The sequence below is a fragment of the Saccopteryx leptura genome, chromosome 11 (genome assembly GCF_036850995.1).
Source record: "Saccopteryx leptura isolate mSacLep1 chromosome 11, mSacLep1_pri_phased_curated, whole genome shotgun sequence".
In the NCBI taxonomy this organism is placed as follows: domain Eukaryota; kingdom Metazoa; phylum Chordata; class Mammalia; order Chiroptera; family Emballonuridae; genus Saccopteryx; species Saccopteryx leptura.
In genome coordinates, this window is record NC_089513.1 from 19,427,969 (window position 1) to 19,447,131 (window position 19,163).

At 37.4% G+C, this 19,163-nt stretch overlaps 1 protein-coding gene across 3 annotated transcripts in view; it reads right to left on the reverse strand.

Annotated features, from left to right (window-relative positions):
• Nucleotides 1-19,163, reverse strand: part of SMAD4 (SMAD family member 4) — a 65,421-nt gene that overhangs the window by 18,707 nt on the left and 27,551 nt on the right. For all 3 annotated transcript variants that reach the window (XM_066353430.1, XM_066353431.1, XM_066353433.1), the window contains exons 3-8: nucleotides 17,008-17,182; nucleotides 16,408-16,437; nucleotides 10,682-10,894; nucleotides 7,722-7,841; nucleotides 7,511-7,627; nucleotides 6,104-6,154 (exon numbers count right to left, since the gene is read on the reverse strand). In XM_066353430.1, coding sequence (XP_066209527.1) covers nucleotides 6,104-6,154; nucleotides 7,511-7,627; nucleotides 7,722-7,841; nucleotides 10,682-10,894; nucleotides 16,408-16,437; nucleotides 17,008-17,182 — 706 coding nt within the window. The remainder of the gene's footprint in view (nucleotides 1-6,103; nucleotides 6,155-7,510; nucleotides 7,628-7,721; nucleotides 7,842-10,681; nucleotides 10,895-16,407; nucleotides 16,438-17,007; nucleotides 17,183-19,163) is intronic.

Below are 19,163 nucleotides of genomic sequence, written 5' to 3' on the forward strand. Positions count from 1 at the left end.
TTCCTTCTATACCCATTTTGTTGAGAGTCTTAAACATAAAATTGTGTTGTATTTTATCAAAAGCCTTTTCTGCATCTATTGATAAGATCATGTGGTTTTTGTTCTTTGTTTTGTTGATATGGTGTATTACGTTAACCGTTTTGCGTATGTTGAACCATCCTTGAGATTCTGGGATGAATCCCACTTGATCATGATGTATTATTTTTTTAATATGTTGTTGTATTCGGTTTGCCAGTATTTTGTTTAGAATTTTAGCATCTGTATTCATTAGAGATATTGGTCTGTAGTTTTCTTTCTTTGTGCCATCCTTGCCAGGTTTTGGTATGAGGGTTATGTTGGCCTCATAAAATGTGTTTGGAAGTATTGCTTCTTCTTCAATTTTTTGGAAGACTTTGAGTAGAATAGGAACCAAGTCTTCTTTGAATGTTTGATAGAATTCACTAGTATAACCGTCTGGGCCTGGACTTTTATTTTTGGGGAGGTTTTTAATAGTTTTTTCTATTTCCTCCCTGCTGATTGGTCTGTTTAGGCTTTCTGCTTCTTCATGACTCAGTCTAGGAAGGTTGTATTGTTCTAGGAATTTATCCATTTCTTCTAGATTGTTGTATTTGGTGGCATATAATTTTTCATAGTATTCTACAATAATTCTTTGTATATCTATGATGTCTGTGGTGATCTCTCCTCTTTCATTTTGGATTTTATTTATTTGAGTCCTGTGCCTTTTTTCCTTGGTGAGTCTTGCCAAGGGTTTGTCAATTTTGTTGACCTTTTCAAAGAACCAGCTCCTTGTTTTATTGATTTTTTCTATAGTTTTTCTGTTCTCTATTTCATTTATTTCTGCTCTGATTTTTATTATCTCCTTTCTTCGGCTGGTTTTGGGTTGTCTTTGTTCTTCTTTTTCTAGTTCCTTAAGGTGTGAAGTTAAGTGGTTTCTTCGGCTCTCTCTTGTTTGTTCATATAGGCCTGAAGTGATATGAACTTTCCTCTTATTACTGCTTTTGCTGCATCCCAGAGATTCTGATATGTCGTATTTTCATTTTCATTTGTCTGTATGTATCTTTTGATCTCTGCGCTTATTTCTTCTTTGACCCATTCATTTTTTAGAAGTATGTTGTTTAGTTTCCACATTTTTGTGGGTTTTTCCCCCTCTTTTTTGCAGTTGAATTCTAGTTTCAAGGCTTTATGATCAGAAAATATGCTTGGTACAATTTCAATTTTTCTAAATTTGCTGATATTGTCTTTGTGGCCCAACATATGGTCAATTCTTGAGAATGTTCCATGTACACTAGAGAAAAATGTATACTCTGTCGCTTTGGGATGAAGTGTCCTGTAGATGTCTATCATATCCAGGTGTTCTAGTATTTCGTTCAAGGCCACTATATCTTTATTGATTCTCTGTTTGGATGACCGATCTAGAGCCGTCAGCGGAGTATTGAGGTCTCCAAGTATGATTGTATTTTTGTTAGTTTTTGTTTTAAGGTCAATAAGTAGCTGTCTTATATATTTTGGTGCTCCTTGGTTTGGTGCATATATATTAAGGATTGTTATGTCTTCTTGATTCAGTGTCCCCTTAATCATTATGAAGTGACCATTTTTGTCTCTGAGTACTTTTTCTGTCTTGTAGTCAGCATTATCAGATATGAGTATTGCTACACCTGCTTTTTTTTGGGTGTTGTTTGCTTGGAGTATTGTTTTCCAGCCTTTCACTTTGAATTTGTTTTTATCCTTGTTGCTTAGATGTGTTTCTTGTAGGCAGCATATAGTTGGATTTTCTTTTTTAATCCATTCTGCTACTCTGTGTCTTTTTATTGGTAAGTTTAATCCATTTACATTTAGTGTAATTATTGATACTTGTGGGTTCCCTACTGCCATTTTATAAATTGCTTTCTGTTAGTTTTGTATCTAGTTTGATTCTTCTCTTTTGTTTTTCTATCATTTGTTTCTGTTTGTTTGTGTTCCATACTTCTTTCCTTTGTTGCTACCTTTTTTAAGTCATGTGTTTTTGTGGTGGTTTTTTCAAGGGTGGTTACCATTAAGTAATGAAAAGGGTACCTACCATATTCATTGTAGTACCCTATCTTATAAGTATTTCTGCACTTCATCGTCCTTTGCTACTGTTAATCTCCATTCTCTCCCCCCCTTTTTTTTTCCTTTGTTGTCACAGTTTAAGTTTGGTTTTATTGTGTTCTTGGTGGAGCTGTTACTTGTGGTGTTGTTTTCTTTTGTTCTTTGAATCTGGTTGGAAAACCCCCTTTAGTATTTCCTGGAGTGGGGGCTTTCTCGTGATAAATTCTCTCATCTTTTCTGTATTTGTGAATGTTTTTATATCTCCTTCATACTTGAAGGATAGCTTTGATGGGTATAGTATTCTTGGCTGAAAGTTCCTCTCTTTCAGGGCCTTAAATATTGGGGTCCACTCTCTTCTAGCTTGTAGAGTTTCTGCTGAGAAATCTGATGATAATCTAATAGGCCTTCCTTTATATGTTGTACTCTTCTTTTCCCTGGCTGCCTTGAGAATTTTTTCTTTGTCACTGGTTTGTGTCATCTTTATTATGATGTGCCTTGGAGTGGGTTTGTTGGGGTTAAGAAAACTCGGTGTTCTGTTTGCTTCTTGAACTTGAGGCTTTAGTTCTTTCCACAGGCTTGGGAAGTTCTCGTCTATTATTTGTTTGAGTATATTCTCCATTCCATTTTCTTTCTCTTCTCCCTCTGATATACCTATTATTCTTATGTTATTCTTTCTGATGGAGTCAGATAATTCCTGTAGGGCTTTCTCGTTTTTTATTATTTTTGAGTCTCTTTCTTCTTCTCTCTGTTGTGCCTCAAGTTGTTTGTCTTCTATTTCACTAATCCTATCTTCAATCTGGGTTGTTCTGCTAGCTAAGCTTGTTACCTCGTTTTTCAGCTCGTGAATTGAGTTTTTCATTTCTGTTTGATTTGTTTTTATAGTTTCAATTTCCTTGGTAATATATTCTTTGTGTTCATTGAGTTGTTTTCTGATCTCCCTATATTGCCTTTCCGTGTTTTCTTGTATATCTCTGAGTATTTTTAAGATTTCTATTTTAAATTCTCTGTCATTTAGCTCCAAGGCTTCCAATATGTTAAGTCTTTTCTCCATAGATTTTTCCACATCTATTTGTGTTACCTCTCTTTCTTTTGTATCCATAATATTCGATTTCCTCTTTCTTATTGGCATCTGCGGGTGGTCTTGTTGATAGCACTAATTAGAATTAATAAAGAGTAAAAAGTAAAAAACAAAAACAAAAACACAAAAAAAAAAAAAAAAAAAAAAAAAAGCAAAGGGTAAAACACCCCACAAAAAAAAAAGCAGTAATAATTTATTATTTCCCCCCTTTTTTTTTTCTTTGTTCTCCTTCCCTCCTCTCCCCTCCTCAGGGAAATATCGTGCCTATATTGGAGGGCCTGGTTTGCGGTGAAGAGTTCAAGGGGGCAAAAAAAATAAAAATAAAAATAAATAAATTAAAAAAAAAAAAAAAAGGGAAGAAAATCTTAGACAAGCATAAGTTGATTTGCCTGCGGGTGACGGTCAACCAAGAGATATAATGAGAGGGACAAGAGGGAACCAGAAAAAAGGACCAAAAAAAGGAATAATCAAGAAGAAAAAATAAAAATAATAAGTAAAAATACGTTGTATTAAGTGGAGCAAAGACCAAATACAATGGAGACCCTGGGTTGGGAGGACCCAAAATGCCACAAAAACAAACCAACCAGAAAAAAACAAAAACAAAACCGAAAAAGAAAAACAAAGCCAAAAAAAACCTTGAGTCCCAAATTAACTAATTTGTTCGTGATTGAGGATTAAATGGGAGGAAAGTAAAACGAGAAAAGAAAAAACGAATAGAAAGGAAAAAATAAGAAAAAGTGAAAAACGAAGGAAGAAATAAAAAGGGAAGAGAAAAAAACAAAATAAGGCAAAAAAAACAAAAGAGGAGAGAGTGAGAATTAAGTGTCCTGGAGTATAACCCCAAAGGAGGGTCAGGATGAAGGAGAGAAATAAAATGTAACACTTATGGGTAGTGTAGTTCAAGAAAAGGGAAGCATAAGATGGGCAGAGAATAGAAGGGCTGAGGTGGAGGAAATAAAGGCAATAAGATAGAAGGAACAAACAACAACAACTACAAAAAAAAAAAAAAAAAAAAAAAACCAACAAACAGTGGAACAAGCTGCAAAGTCTGTGGATTTTTCCTGATTTTGAGATGTCAACCTCTTCCTCCTTCTCCTCTCTCCCTCTTCCCGGTCGGCGACTCTGCACCCCAGGCCCTGCCCCTGCGCCACACCCAGGCAGGGACTTGCAGTTGATGGGGCTCTATGGCAATGTCACACAATTGGCTTTAGTCTTGTTGGTAGTCAAGGCCTGCCGGCGTCTGCAGGGTCCAACGACGAGAGAGTTCGCCTTCGTGGATTCTCTCTCCCAGTCCCCCCCTCCCGAACCAGCAGCCTGGCGATCCAGCCCCAAGGCTGCCACTGCCTCTGCCTGGGGAGTAAGAGGCTCAAAGAGCTGGGAAATCCCCACTCTATCCCCACTCAGTGCAAGGCTCTGGGAAGGGCTCTGACAGTCAGGGCCTCCAGTACAATCAGGCGGGGGTGGGAGTCAATTGTTGTCAAGGTGATTGTTCAGCGCCTAGCATTCCGTTGGACCTCTCAACCCAGGCTTTCCACACCTTGCAGCCTGTCCTGGCCGGTAAAAAGAGGCACCAGTCTCTGCTTGCGACTAGTGTGGTATAGATCTTATTATCTGCCAAGTCCTTCTTGTCAGCGTTTATCCCTGAATATGGAGGCTCTATCAATCAGAAGTTGCCCCCGCCCCTTTAGCGAGAGGCACCAAAAAATATCACGCCTCCCGTCCCGGGTCTGTGAACACCGGTGCACTTTCTCGCGGCTTGAATGAACGCCCCTGAGGTAGCTTCCTCCACACCCTCGTCTCTCAGATTCGAGTGATAACAGTCCTTTTGCTTTCAGTTTGCTCCGAAGATAAATTTTCCTGTTTCTAGTTGATAAATTTGTTGTGGTTTTGGGGAGATCTGTCGGACGCGCTGCTCACGGCGCCATTTCCGTGACGTCACTCCTAGCCAGAGATTTTTGACTCTATTTTCTAAGATAGTTATTTCTCTTTTCAGCATCTACTTCAGATCTTCTGCTAGCTTTTTAAGTCACAATTTTGTATCTGTTCTGTTTTGAAACCTAGTTTTCTTCTGCTGCATATTTATGTATTCAAGGCTAAAGCCAGCATTTTGGTACTAGATATTTTGGCTAAAGATAGTTCTTGTCGCCCTGACCAGTTAGCTCAGTGGTAGAGCTCAGCCTAGTGTATGGAAGTCTCAGGTTCAATTCCCGGCCAGGGCACAGAGGGGAAGAGCCCATCTGCTTCTCCACCCTTCCCCCTCTCCTTCCTCTCTATCTCTCTCTCCCCTCCCGGAGCCAAGGCTCCACTGGAGCAAAGTTGGCCCAATCACTGAGGATGGCTCCATAGCCTCCGCCTCAAGCGCTAGAATGCCTCCAGTTGTAGAGGAGCAACGACCCAGCTGGGCAGAGCATCGCCCCCTGGTGGGTATGCCGGGTGGATCCCGGTCGGACGCATGCAGGAGTCTGTCTGCCTCCCCCTGCTTCTCACTTCAGGAAAAAAAAAGATTGTTCTTGTCTTTTCTTTCAGAGACAGTTAAAAGGAATCAAATATAGACAATTTAAGTGTGACTATACTGGTTACTCATAAACTACTGATTAATGCAATAGGAAAATTGTACTTATCTAACCTGTGTGTTTCTATTACCATAAAGAAAACCTAAATTGTGCCCTGGTTGGTGGCACGGTAGGTAGAACGTCATCCTGGAGTGCCAAGGAGGTCACAGGTTTGATCCCGGGGCCACAGGCTTGATCCTAAGGGTGCCAGCTTGATCCCAAGGTCACTGGTTCAAACCCCAGTCAGGGCACATATGAGAAGCAATCAATGGCACAACTAAGTGGAAGGAGCTGATGCTTCTCTCTCTCTCTCTTCCCCACTTTCTCTCAAAAAAAAAAAAAGGGAAGGAAGAAAGAAAAAAAAACCAAACCTAAATATAGGAAATCAATTTTGAAATACACTTACCAGGATGATTGGAAATGGGAGGCTGGAATGCAAGCTCATTGTGAACTGGCCCTAAAGAAAAGATCATAAAAATTCCAATTTTATTTATAAAAAGTTCACCAATGCTAAAATTTTTAATAAACCTTACTTAAATATAACTACCATACCATAGGAGTTTGTTTGGATCAAGTTTATGCAATGTCCAAGTACTTAAAAGCTTAGTTTAGATTACTTCATAATTATAATAAGCAAATTATTTTGTATTACTTTTGATATTTAATAGCTAACATTTTAGTGTTATGTGCCAAGTGCTGTTAAGCAATTTATAATAGTACATGTAAAATAGAATGTAAATTATAAATTATTCTAGTAACATGTAATACAGTATAATTTATAATATAATGTATAATAACTCAAATTGTTAGGTCCATTCTAAAAACAACTATTTGTGGCTTATTAAATTAAGGATATTTCTATAATGAAACAGTAGCTAACATAATTGAGAAATTATTATGTGTTAAGACACTGTGCTAAACAATTCACATGAATTATTACAATTACTTCTTACAACAACTGAGGTCAATACTACTATTGTTATCCTTAAGGCTTAGAGAGATTTAGTAACTTGCCAACAGTCAAACAGCCAGTTAAGGGTCCAAATTCACCACCATTAACTACTATGCTGGGGCAGCCATTAAAATTATATTCTCTTAAAATATAGAAAAATAGTAACATGACTGAAAAAACAAAACCAGGATATAACAATATACACAATTTGAGCTCCCCCTAAATTTATATATATGCCCATTTTTATGACTGGAAGGCAAATATAACTATTAGAAGTGGATTGTCTCTAGATAGAATTCTGTGTATTCTTTATTTTCTATATTTTCTATATTTGGTACTATTAATCTCATATTAGAGGAAAAAAGATTTAATATATATGAAATATTTATACTCTTGATTTTACTAAGTCAAATGAACAATGTTCCTATTCTGCCTGAAACTACAAGCTATGGTTAATCAGGAAAGTTTCCCTCTCAAGCAAGTCTGCAGAGTAATGATTATTCAACATCTAAGTGTCTACGGTATGCTCAATATCAGAGAGGGAAGCCTTGAGATCTGGACACTCAGTTTAAGGGGGATATACAGATACACATGAGATTAAGGACACAAAGCAAACAAACAAATGAATGGAAATCAATGTGGTGTTAATGAAAAATCTTGGCAACAGAAAAATAAATGTATTTAGTAAACATCACTCCTCTAAAACAAAGGTACGATAACATAATTATAAAATATAATAGCTTACAAAAAGTACTGAAAGATGCTAATCATTTAATAAAACTAAATTTTAAGATGAATAAAAGATGTAAAAACAAAGTCCTCAAAAAAGAAAAAGCCCTCACAACAAAAACAAGAGCTTACAGTAATGTCCGGGATGGGGCGGCATAGGCGGGTGGTGCTGGAGATGGCCGTTTTGGTGGTGAGGCAAATTAGGTGTGTATGGTGCAGTCCTACTTCCCGTCCAGGTGGTAGTGCTGTCTAAAAATTAAGGCCCACATGGATTAATTTGCTTTTATAAAGTCTGCCTATTTTTTCTTAACTACTTAAAAAATGTTAAAGAGCATGTACATACTATGATGGTAAGTAGCTGGCTGACCAGTAAATCCATTCTGCTGCTGTCCTGGCTGAGGCCCTGAAGCTATCTGCAACAATCCTTCACTATGGCTGCCTGCCAATATACTGGCAGGCTGACCTAGAGGAACAAGAAGACATTAACATGGTACATTTATAGATGCAATCCTATGGTTTTATACAGTAAATAAAGGACCAAATTTTATCTGGGCAGAAAGTGGAACTCATGTATGGCCTAGCAAATAAAAAACCCTCAAGTCCTCTAGAAAGGCAAACCTTAACTTGCATAAATTCAAAATTATTCTATCTTAAGTAACGTCTAGCTAATTTTAGTGTCCTATTCCTTCAGTATTCTTCAAGTGTCAGCAGTATGTCTAGCCTATCATAGTAACTTCTTCAGAAGCACATCCGCTCACCCCGGGCCACTCCATTCAGCTTTGGACCTTTCTGATCAGGACTCCAAAAGTCTAGGCTTAAGAAAATGTTGAAAACTGGAAAGTTCATTATTATCAGCTCTGGTGCTGGTAATGACAGAATGCTACGGTCTGATAAAAGAAAAGCAGAGCAGGCAAATATTTTCAATGGAATGTGATGGGTAAGATGAGGAAATTAAAAAAAATTAAAGCTCTATTGTCCAATCATATAGCATTTACTAGTTAAAAAAAAAACTATCAGACTATCAATCTACTTTGAAATTTTTTCTGTACTTTTAAAAACCAAGAATCACCTCTGTCCAAGAGCATTATCATATTCCTGGGTTTACAGGGAATTAGTTGCCCTCTCTATAATGTAATACAGAGAACTAAGCTTCCTCTAGCTTCTATTCAATTCAAAACTATTCTACAATATTGCTTTTACTGGCCTACATTTTTAAGGCCCTCTTTTTTTTAAGTGAAAAAAACCTTGATATCTTCAAGCAAGCATTAATTAAGTCAACTGTTTATAATTGTCATTTGTCATTGGCATCGCCTCAATTTTTTGTCATCTAAATGGGAGTAGAATCAGAGAGAAGAGAGTAAATGACCACTGCTCAAAGTGTTGAGGGAAAGGAACACTTTCCTCCTCTCTACAAATCACATTTCCTTCAGGCTAAGGCTGTAAAATTAAAAGGTAAAGAAAATATTTCAATATTCCCCAAATTATTTATTTTTAAAGATAATGTTTATAGTAATCTCTTTTTCTACTCATTCCCCCCAATTTTTTGCAAGTTATTTTATGATTTTAACTTACAGATATTGAGAAAGAAACCCTAAAGATATTCAGGTGCCAAATGAGCATAACTGTAAAGGAGTGCACCGCAATATCTACGCTGAGTATTTCCACTACACAAAGTACCTAAGATGAAATGAAACAATACAACTAAATCAGCTCACATAAAATAGTTATCCAATTCCTTTATTTTAATCCAATTTATTTATTTTTTTTAATTCTACCAAGGCATTTCTTGAGATCTAATGGAAAAAAAATCCTTCAACAAATTCTAAAACCTAAAGTAATTACTACTCAATTGTGAAAATACAGCCAAAAAACACCAAGACAAAACTATTGCATTTCATTCATATCGCTTTTTCTTGTCTTCACAGGACTTAGCCCCCAGGAACAGAATAAAATGTCACTTTAGCATTAACAAAGACATGCAAATTAAACCTCAGATAATATCAGCAGAGATTAAGTGACTGTGCTCTAGCACTAATTTATGCTGTGATGTTCCCTCTTTTATTCTCTATCACTACCCACTCTCTTTGTCAACTATATTCCCAAATTGGTAAATAAAGAGTAGACAGATAACAGAACCCCCAAGTTGTTAAGGGTCCAGGTTCTAATGTATGTGCTTAACTAACATGACCCACTTAGAGTATGAGACCATTCTCACATAAAGACTATATCTGAGTCTATATGCGAGACTCTCATCTCATGTAGCAAATCCAAAAGATAATGCTTTGAAGAAGTGAAATAAATTAAAGAAGGGGAAAGTTGGTATACTTTACTCAAAAATTTAATTATAAAAATCAGTCCTCCATTTATTCCAAAGATCATATTTCTATATTGAATCTGATCTGATATTAAACAGAATAAATGTTCCCTTTGGTAGCAGCTAACAAAGTATCAGTTCAGCTCTATCAGCATCTAGTGCTGATGTGGGCTTCGATACTTAGCAACCAGGTGCAAATAACACCATATACATGCCAAGACCCTGCTCTGTGATTAATTTAGAAAAGCTACTCCAAGCAGCAAATCACACAAACTTTGGTGACTGTGTAAGCAAATAACAGCAGAAACAGAACCAGGTCATTATTGCCTTGATCAGGCCCCAAGACAAGCTAAACCTAATAGCCCTGTAGCAGAGAAGGTGGCACTCTATTACAGGAGAAGCCTTTTTGAAATAGAATTCTTATTTGAAAAAAGAGTTAGATATGGAGAATTTAGCTTTATTTGGAAATCGATTAAAATACTTAATGTTTGAGAGATATTAAGTTATAAACAAGTTTGTCAAGGATCCCTCCTTCTAAGTCTGCAACAGGAGATTGAGACGAGTATTATAAAATATTATGCAAGATAAATCAAAATGAATTCCACTCACAGATTTTTATAAAACATGTTGGTTTAAAACTACTTGTTAACTACTTAACTATTTCTATAAGATGTATTTGAAAGCTCAAGAGGCTTCTTACTCCTGCATGTAATAGCAGATAAAGTACAAATCAGACCATTAATTTAAATCAATATTATAATCAAAACCATTACTTAAACTTAAGTGATTATTCATTTACATAAAAATGTTTCAATAAACTACAAACCATTATTTCCAGATTAACTATTTCATACTTGTTTACTTATGAAAGATACCGTTGGACTTTTAATTTTACTTACTTGGAGGTTTCCTCCAAGTGACTGACTATACATAAATATCCAATGGTTAGGAAATTCAACTTGCTGACTACATCTGATTCTACAACTCACTTGTAGAAGCCACAGGAATGTTGGGAAAGTTGGTGGTGCTGGTAGCATTAGATTCAGTTGGAGCCAACAGAGCTGGGGTGCTGTATGTCTCCGTCGACGCACGATTACTCGGTGGATGCTGGATGGTTTGAATTGAATGCCCTTCAGTGGACAATGATGGCTGTCCTTCAAAGTCATGAACATATTCATCTTTCACCAACATACTTGGTGGAGCTATATAGAAAATAAAGCATATTTTAAAATCTTATAAGCTTCTACTCCCAGGAAAAAGAAAATCTTATAACACTTAAAATCAATTATAGTGTAAATAAGTAACTTAGAATTTTTTTCATAATATTTTAAAAGCATACTACTTTATCAGCAAAAGTTATTTACTGACAGGTAGATATATTTTATCAATCAATTAGACTGACTCATTGAAATAGGAAGCTAGACTATATTTCAACAACTTCCAGCAATGGTCCTAAAGAGGTGTTCCTCAGTTTCTTTTTTTTCTTTTGTGGCAGAGACAGAGAAAGTCAAAGAGAGGGACAGACAGGAAGGGAGAGAGATGAGAAACATCAATTCTTCACTGCAACACCTTAGTTGTTCATTGATTGTTTTCTCATATGTGCCTTGACCGTGGTGCTACAGCAGACCAAGTGACCCCTTGCTTGAGCCAGCGACGTTGGGCTCAGCTGGTGAGCCTTGCTCAAACCAGATGAGCCCGCGCTCAAGCTGGCGACCTCGGGGTCTCGAACCTGGGTCCTCCACATCCCAGCCTGATACTCTATCCACTGTGTCACCACCTGTTCAGGCCCTCAGTTTCTTGATTAACCTAGAAGTCATAACCACCTTAAATATATAACATGAGGTAGATGAAAACCAAATGACTGAGGAAAATATCCAGATGAAAAGACCAAATTGAGATGAACACTTAGCTATATCTTCTCATTAATTTCATGTACTGGAGAAGTATGAGTGGAATCTAATAAGTATCTAATTCCAGGATCTACAATTATTAAGTAACATTGTTTCTGAAAGTGAAGTATACTGAATGTCCCGAAAGGGTTAAAACCAGACAGAAAAATTCTAAATGGTAGGTCAAACTGAAATTTCCTTCTAGAAGCTCAACCCAAATGACATTTGATAAATATGTAGTGTGAAAAAACTTAATAACCAACATCTTTCACCAATGTAGTTACACATTACTAAGCAAAACTAGGCTCTAGCTGATACAACATAAAACCTTTCCTTGAACAAAACAAGGAAAAGGGTTTGTTGTGAGCCAAAAGAAAACTAGAACTGCATTTATAATGTCAACTGTTCTCTACCCAGAATCTCCATATTTGTTTTTGGACTATTGTTTTGAGGTTAGCTTATCTTTAGCAAATAACCTTTTACTACTTCTGAATGAACACTATCCCAGAATTTTATAAACCACTGAACTATAGGTTCTCAGAGCAGCTAATAGTAAAGATACTCTCTTTTCCATTAAGAATCAGCACATAGTGTTCTTTATCTATAAGATTCCCTATGTCAATCTTTAAAGAAAAAAAAAACCCTTATACATAAATACTAATTAGTTGCATGGTTATTTTTTCATTAAACAGAATATTTCAATACTCAGAATAACTCATTGTTCAAATTTCTATGTACAATCTTTTAAAGGCTTTTCATGCATCAGAAGTCATAAAAACATTGATATTTTTAAGACACATAAATTTCAATCCAGTATCTCTCTAGAAAATTCTACAAAAACATAAAGAAAACCAAAAGGATGCCTAATACATCATTATATGGGCAGAAAAAGAAAAATACCCTGACTAGTGATGGAATACTGGATAAAACATTAACCTGAGGTGTTGAAGACCCAGGTTTGAAATCCCAAGATCGCTGGCTTGAGCGCAGCTCATGCAGCTTGTGTGGGGTCGCCGGCTTGAACGTGGGATCATAGACATGATCCCATGGTCGCTGGCTTGAGCCCAAGTTTGCTGGCTTGAGCCCAAAGTTGCTGGCTTGAGCCCAAAGTCGCTGGCTTGAGCAAGGGGTCACAGGCTTGGCTGGAGTCCCCCAGTCAAGGAATGGATGAGAAGCAATCAATGAACAACTAAACTGATGCAACTATGAGTTCATGCTTCTCATCTCCCTCCCTTACTGGCTCTCTTTCTAGATAAAAAAGGAAAAAAATAAAAAGAAAAGTAAAGAACCTAAGCACTCATCATTAATGTTGGCCAAATTATAAAAATACAAACCAAATATCCTTTGGGGCCCTTGGCTAGGTGGTTCAATAGATCAAATGTTGTCCATGTGCACTGAGGTCACAGCTCTCATCCCCAGTTGGGGCACATATGAGGAGCTATCATGAGTGCACAACTAAATGGAACGAGTTGATGCTTTTCTTTCTGTCTCTCTCTTTCCTCCTTCTCCCTGACTCCCTTCCCCCTCCTCTCTCAATCATCAATGGAAAAGTAAAAAAAGAAAAGAAAAAATCATTTGGGACATAATGTGGGTATGGCTGTATCGATTCAATCTTTTTTAAAATTACTCTTCAACAAAGTTCTGTGATTTTTTTTTCACACAGATATTGATGTCTCTATTTAATTCCTGGACATTCTAGGGTTTTTTGTTGTTACAGTGATATTTTTACCAAAATATTGGTATTGCTAATACATAAGGAGAAAGCTACTGATTTGAGGATATAGCTGGTCAAACTGATACTCATTGCTTCTGCTTTTCAACTGATTCTTTGGCTTAAAATGCAATCATAACAACTGAATTCTGCCTTTCAAGAAGTATGCCTCCTAGTATGTTGGCTAAACTTTCCCAAATGTAAGTTTGGAACTCCTATCTGTCTACAAGTCTCTAAATAAAATAATTTAAAGCATATTTCTTAGGTAAAGCTGTAGACATCAACAAGACAGATGTCTGCAATACATTTTTGCAAAGAGAAAAAAGCAGGATACAAAACACTACTATACACTACGATCATATATATCTTTAAAAAATCATATATGTAAGTAAAAAAGCAAGGTCCAGAAAAGTACACATTATATTTTCTGTGTAATAAAGGAGGGAAATAGTACAAGTATTTTTGCATCAAGAAACCCTGGAAGGAAACCCCAGAAACTAATAAAAGTGATTACCTGAGGTAGGGGGGAATGGGGGCAGGGGTGGGAGCACTTCTTTTCACTGTGTACCTTTTTATAGAATTTTGACTTATGGACCATGTATTGCCTATTCAAAAAAATAAAATTAAAGAAACATATAGTATATATTTTTAAAGTCTAGAAAAACAGATACCAAACTATTAAGTATTTCTCTTTATGGACTAACATTCAACAAATTCATTCACTAAAAAAATATTTATTGAGCACCTATGTTCCAGGTACTGTTCTAACACTTGGGATACATCAATAAACAAAAGAGGGACCTCTGCCCTCATGGAGCCTAGTCTTTTATAATATTTTTCTACTGTTTAAATATCTGCTAGTGAGCAAACTACGCCAGCTCCTCCTAGCTGTCAAATCCTGGGCAAGTTCCTTGACCTCTCCAGGCACCAGTCTCTTCACCTTTGATAAAGTGTGGGTAATGGCACCTACGATTTAGGGGTATTATGAAAATGATAACAGGATACTTGTAAATCAGTTAGCTCTATACCTGATACAAAATGAGTACTTAGTGTTGGCTATTATGGTTTAACAATATCTTTAGAACAGTCATACAATGCACATAATTACTGTGAAATGTTCAATAAGGGGTAAGGAATGTACAGGGAACGGAAAAGCTGAAGCCACTGCTCTCATCCTAGGTCTACACTCTTGGTCACCACCAGCAGGCAGGCCATGTACTTGTCTGATGGTACTGCCACTGTCTTATTTACTTGTTCTTTACCCCACTAGACTATGAGCTCCCCAACTGGAGAAAACGTACCTTATTTACCCTTTGTCCCTGGAACCTAACACAGTACCAGGTAATACATGCTCATTAAATATTTGTTAAAATGACTACACAGGTCAATGTGGTCATGGAAAGTTTCATAGAAGAGATGAGATAGACTGGAAATGATTACCACAATCCTAACTCAAAAGTGAAGGAATTAACCCATTTTCTTAACTTTTATAGTTATAGTTGTATCATTTCTTTGACCAAATCTATATTGCTCACAAAAATTAGGGGATATTTCAAAATGAATATGAAGCGATAAAATATCTCCTAATTTTTGTAAGCAGTGTAGAAGGAGCTGTTAAAAACACCTGTTGTTTTCTGAGAAAACAAGCTTTTGAAGCCAGCCTTCACATAACCACCAGCAGGGGGATCTACAAGCCTGAAGACAGCCCTAGAGCCACACAATCCCATCAATAACAGGTACTCAAGAACAGCAGATTTTAGCACAGGGAAGGAGCATAATGAGTCTTCAGAAGTGGATCTCCTTACAACCACCTCCCTATGTTGATTCTGACAGTTATCACTGCAGTTTCCTAACCCCAAAATCCCCTGAGCTAAATGCTTTAATTCTCCGAAAACAGGGATGGAGAATGATGAAGGTGGGAAATGACATGACATCAATCAATCTTAAAGCCACTTCTCCCAGCTCTGGCCAGGTGGTTCAGTGAAAAAAGCATCATCCCAGTACACCAAGGTCACAGGTTTGATCCCTAGTCAGGGCATATACAACAGGCAATCAATGAGTGTACAACCACATGGAACTAAGTGGAACAATGAGTTGATGCTTCTCTCTCTCTCTCTTCTGCCTTCCCCCCTTCCTCTTTCTCTCTCAAATCAATGGAAAAATTAAAGCTGCCCTTCCCAGACCACCACAACAGCTTCCATTACCAACCCACTCACTGTTCTACTAACCATTAACAAATACCAAAAGGCGCTAGTCTTCTTCTATTACTAGTGACATGAAAGAAAACTGGAGAATAAAAACAACTACACTTTCATGCTCTTCCGAAATTTTGTTTAAGATCAGATTTTGACCCACCTCTAAGATTCTGAAACAAAGGAGGTGCTGAGCCACTAATTTCCCTCCAGAACAATGGTACACCTTTCTAAGATGACAGTGGCTCTTTATTAGTCTCTCTGAAAATTAAGTAGTTCTCACAGAACTGAGTTTATTAACATGTTCTCTGGTCTCAAATATTACACTAAAAAAAAGAGCCAGAAACACACACACCCATTTATTGCATTTTCCCATCTCAAAACACTTTCTCCTTTTAAAAATAAGACTAGATCACCTGTGATCAGCATATACTTTAAAGTGCCCTTGTTTTAGTTACTCAAAATGTTAAGAATAAAAAAATACTAATATATGTAGTTTTAAATCATTCTTACAATTACCCATCATTCATAAAAATAAGTTAAGCTGTAGCGAAAAAAAATTATAATGCTGGTATATTTAAAAGATGTTATATATAATTCTAAATTACCAAACATTACAGGTACTTATACCCATTTAAATGAGCTCTGAGAGTTTTTCTTCCAAAATAACTAGTTTTAACTGATTCAAAAAATATCCTTCCTTTTTATGTTTTATGTTCCCCTATCATATTTTTAGACTGCTTTAGTTAATAATAGTAGTTTAAATCCAAAGAGCCAACAGTTTATTTAAATCCAGTTTTAACTGCTGATACACTTGCCCCCAAACCTACATTTCCAAAGCAGTAGTCTTTTTCTTGTAAATGTTACCAGAAACCACACAAAAAATAGAGGGGACAGAAAGTTACAAGAAACAGATTACCTACCATTACTCTGCAGTGTTAATCCTGAGAGATCTTAATTTTTTAAAGGAGAAAAAAAAATGAAACATTAATCATTACCATGAAAATACTTTCCATTATATTTAAAATTATAAAATGTAAATATATATAAGCAAGAGTCAAAACTTAATGAACCATTTCAACTCAAGAATAATAATTTAAATGCTATTTGACTAGCTTGACTGGGGGTGGCACAGTGGAAAGAACATCAGCCTAGGACGCTGAGGACCAAGGTTCGGAACCCCAAGGTTGCCAGCTTGAGTGTGGGATCATAAACATGACCCCAAGGTTGCTGGCTTGAGCCCAAGGTCACTGGCTTGGCTGGAGCCCCTCAGTCACTTTCCACCTTATTTTTCAAAAATATTCTAAATGAGCAAAATACCAACTACTTAGTTTTAGCAGTCAAAACATAGGTTTGTTTAAAGTTAAAATTTAAATATTTTTATTTCATTAAAAATGTCTGATTCTTTAACCTTAGTTGAACTCTGTGTCACCTCCAAATTTATAATTTAACTTTAGAAGACTTAAAACACTATTGAGATCTTGCCCTTTGTGCTTCTAAAGATAAAAGCAAAGTCTACTTACCAATTCCAGGTGATACAACTCGTTCATAGTGATATGGATTCACACAGACACTATCACATTTTAAGTCAAATGCATACTGACAATATTTAACATGTTTTAGTTCATTTTTGTGAAGATCAGGCCACCTCCAGAGACGAGCATAAATCACATGAGGAAATCCTTTCCGACCAGCCACCTAGAAAAAATAAACGACCATTTATTGAGCAACAGTTACGCATCATACATATACAAGGCACTTATACATGTTCTCATTTAATTCTTACAATCCTACAAAGTCAATGTTTTAATCTTCATTCATAAATGAGAAAACTAGAGCTCAAAATAACTTATGTGCCCCTGGCCGGTTGGCTCAGTGGTAGAGCATCAGCCTGGCATGCAGAAGTTCCAGGTTCGATTCCCGGCCAGGGCACACAGGAGAGGCACCCATCTGCTTCTCCACCCCTCCCCCTCTCCTTCCTCTATGTCTCTCTCTTCCCCTCCCGCAGCTGAGGCTCCATTGGAGCAAAGATGGCCCGGGCGCTGGGGATGGCTCCTTGGCCTCTGCCCCAGGCGCTAGAGTGGCTCTGGTCGCAACAGAGCAACGCCCCGGAGGGGCAGAGTATCGCCCCCTGGTGGGCAGAGCGTCGCCCCCTGGTGGGCGTGCCGGGTGGATCCCGGTCGGGCGCATGCAGGAGTCTGTCTGTCTCTCCCCGTTTCCAGCTTCAGAAAAATAAATAAATAAATAAATAAATAAATAACTTATGTGGCCATAGCAAAGCAGTGAGCTTAGGTATGATTACAAGGCCTGTGCCTGGGTTTTAAAAACACAAAATGTTTAAGTTTGTTGTAGAAATAATGTCTAAAACCTAGAAATAAACATTTAAAAACTAATGACAAAAGATTTCTATAACTTTCTTTAAAAGTATTAAGCACAGATGTATTACATAGTTCTAAATGAAAAACGTGACAGTCAAAATGAAAGGTAAAGAAAATTTGTAAAATATAAGCTTTTTAACACATTTTAAAGCCATACTTGAATTCTCCTATTAATAGATTGCTTTATATACAGTGTGTCCATAAAGTCATGGTGCACTTTTGACCGGTCACAGGAAAGCAACAAAAGATGATAGAAATGTGAAATCTGCACCAAATAAAAGGAAAACCCTCCCAGTTTCTGTAGGATGATGTGGCAGCATGTGCGCATGCGCAGATGGTGACATAACACCATGTATACAGCGGAGCAGCCTACGGCCATGCCAGTCGAGATGTGGACGGTACAGAGGAAAGTTCAGTGTGTTCTGTGGCTCACTAAATTCGAGTCCGTGACCAAAGTGCAACATGAATATCGGCGCGTTTATAACGAAGCGCCACCACATAGGAATAACATTACTCGGTAGGATAAGCAGTTGAAGGAAACCGGCAGTTTGGTGGAGAAACCCCATTCTGGTAGGCCATTAGTCAGTGACGAGTCTGTAAAGGTTATATGGGATAGCTACCTAAGGAGCCCTAAAAAATCTGTGCATGAGCCCACATCAAACGGCACTGAATAGGTATGAAACTGGGAGAGTTTTCCTTTTATTTGGTACAGATTTCACATTTCTATTGTCTTTTGTTGCTTTCCTGTGACCGGTCAAAAGTGCACCATGACTTTACGGACACACTGTATATAAAAGTACCAAACATACAATATCAGATTTCTAAATTATAAAAGAACCAAGTATAATATGGGTATTTTAAAATATTCAAATCATACCAAAAAGAGGGGGGGAAAGCTACAAGAATGAATACCAAAGTGCTAAAGGTATGGGCTTTCTTCTCCCTTTTATTTTTATTTTTTTGTATTTTTCTGAAGTTGGAAACAAGAGAGGCAGTCAGACAGACTCCCGCATGCACCCAACCGGGATCCACCCGGCATGCCCACCAGGGGGCAATGCTCTGCCCATCTGAGGCATTGCTCTATTACGACCAGAGCCATTCTAGCGCCTGAGGCAGAGTCCATGGAGCCATCCTCAGTGCCTGGGCCAACTTTGCTCCAGTGGAGCCTCGGCTGCAGGAGGGGAAGAGAGAGACAGAGAGGAAGGAGAGGGGGAGGGGTGGAGAAACAGATGGGTGCTTCTCCTGTATGCCCTGGTCAGGAATCGAACCCAGGACTCCTGTACGCCAGGCCGATGCTCTAC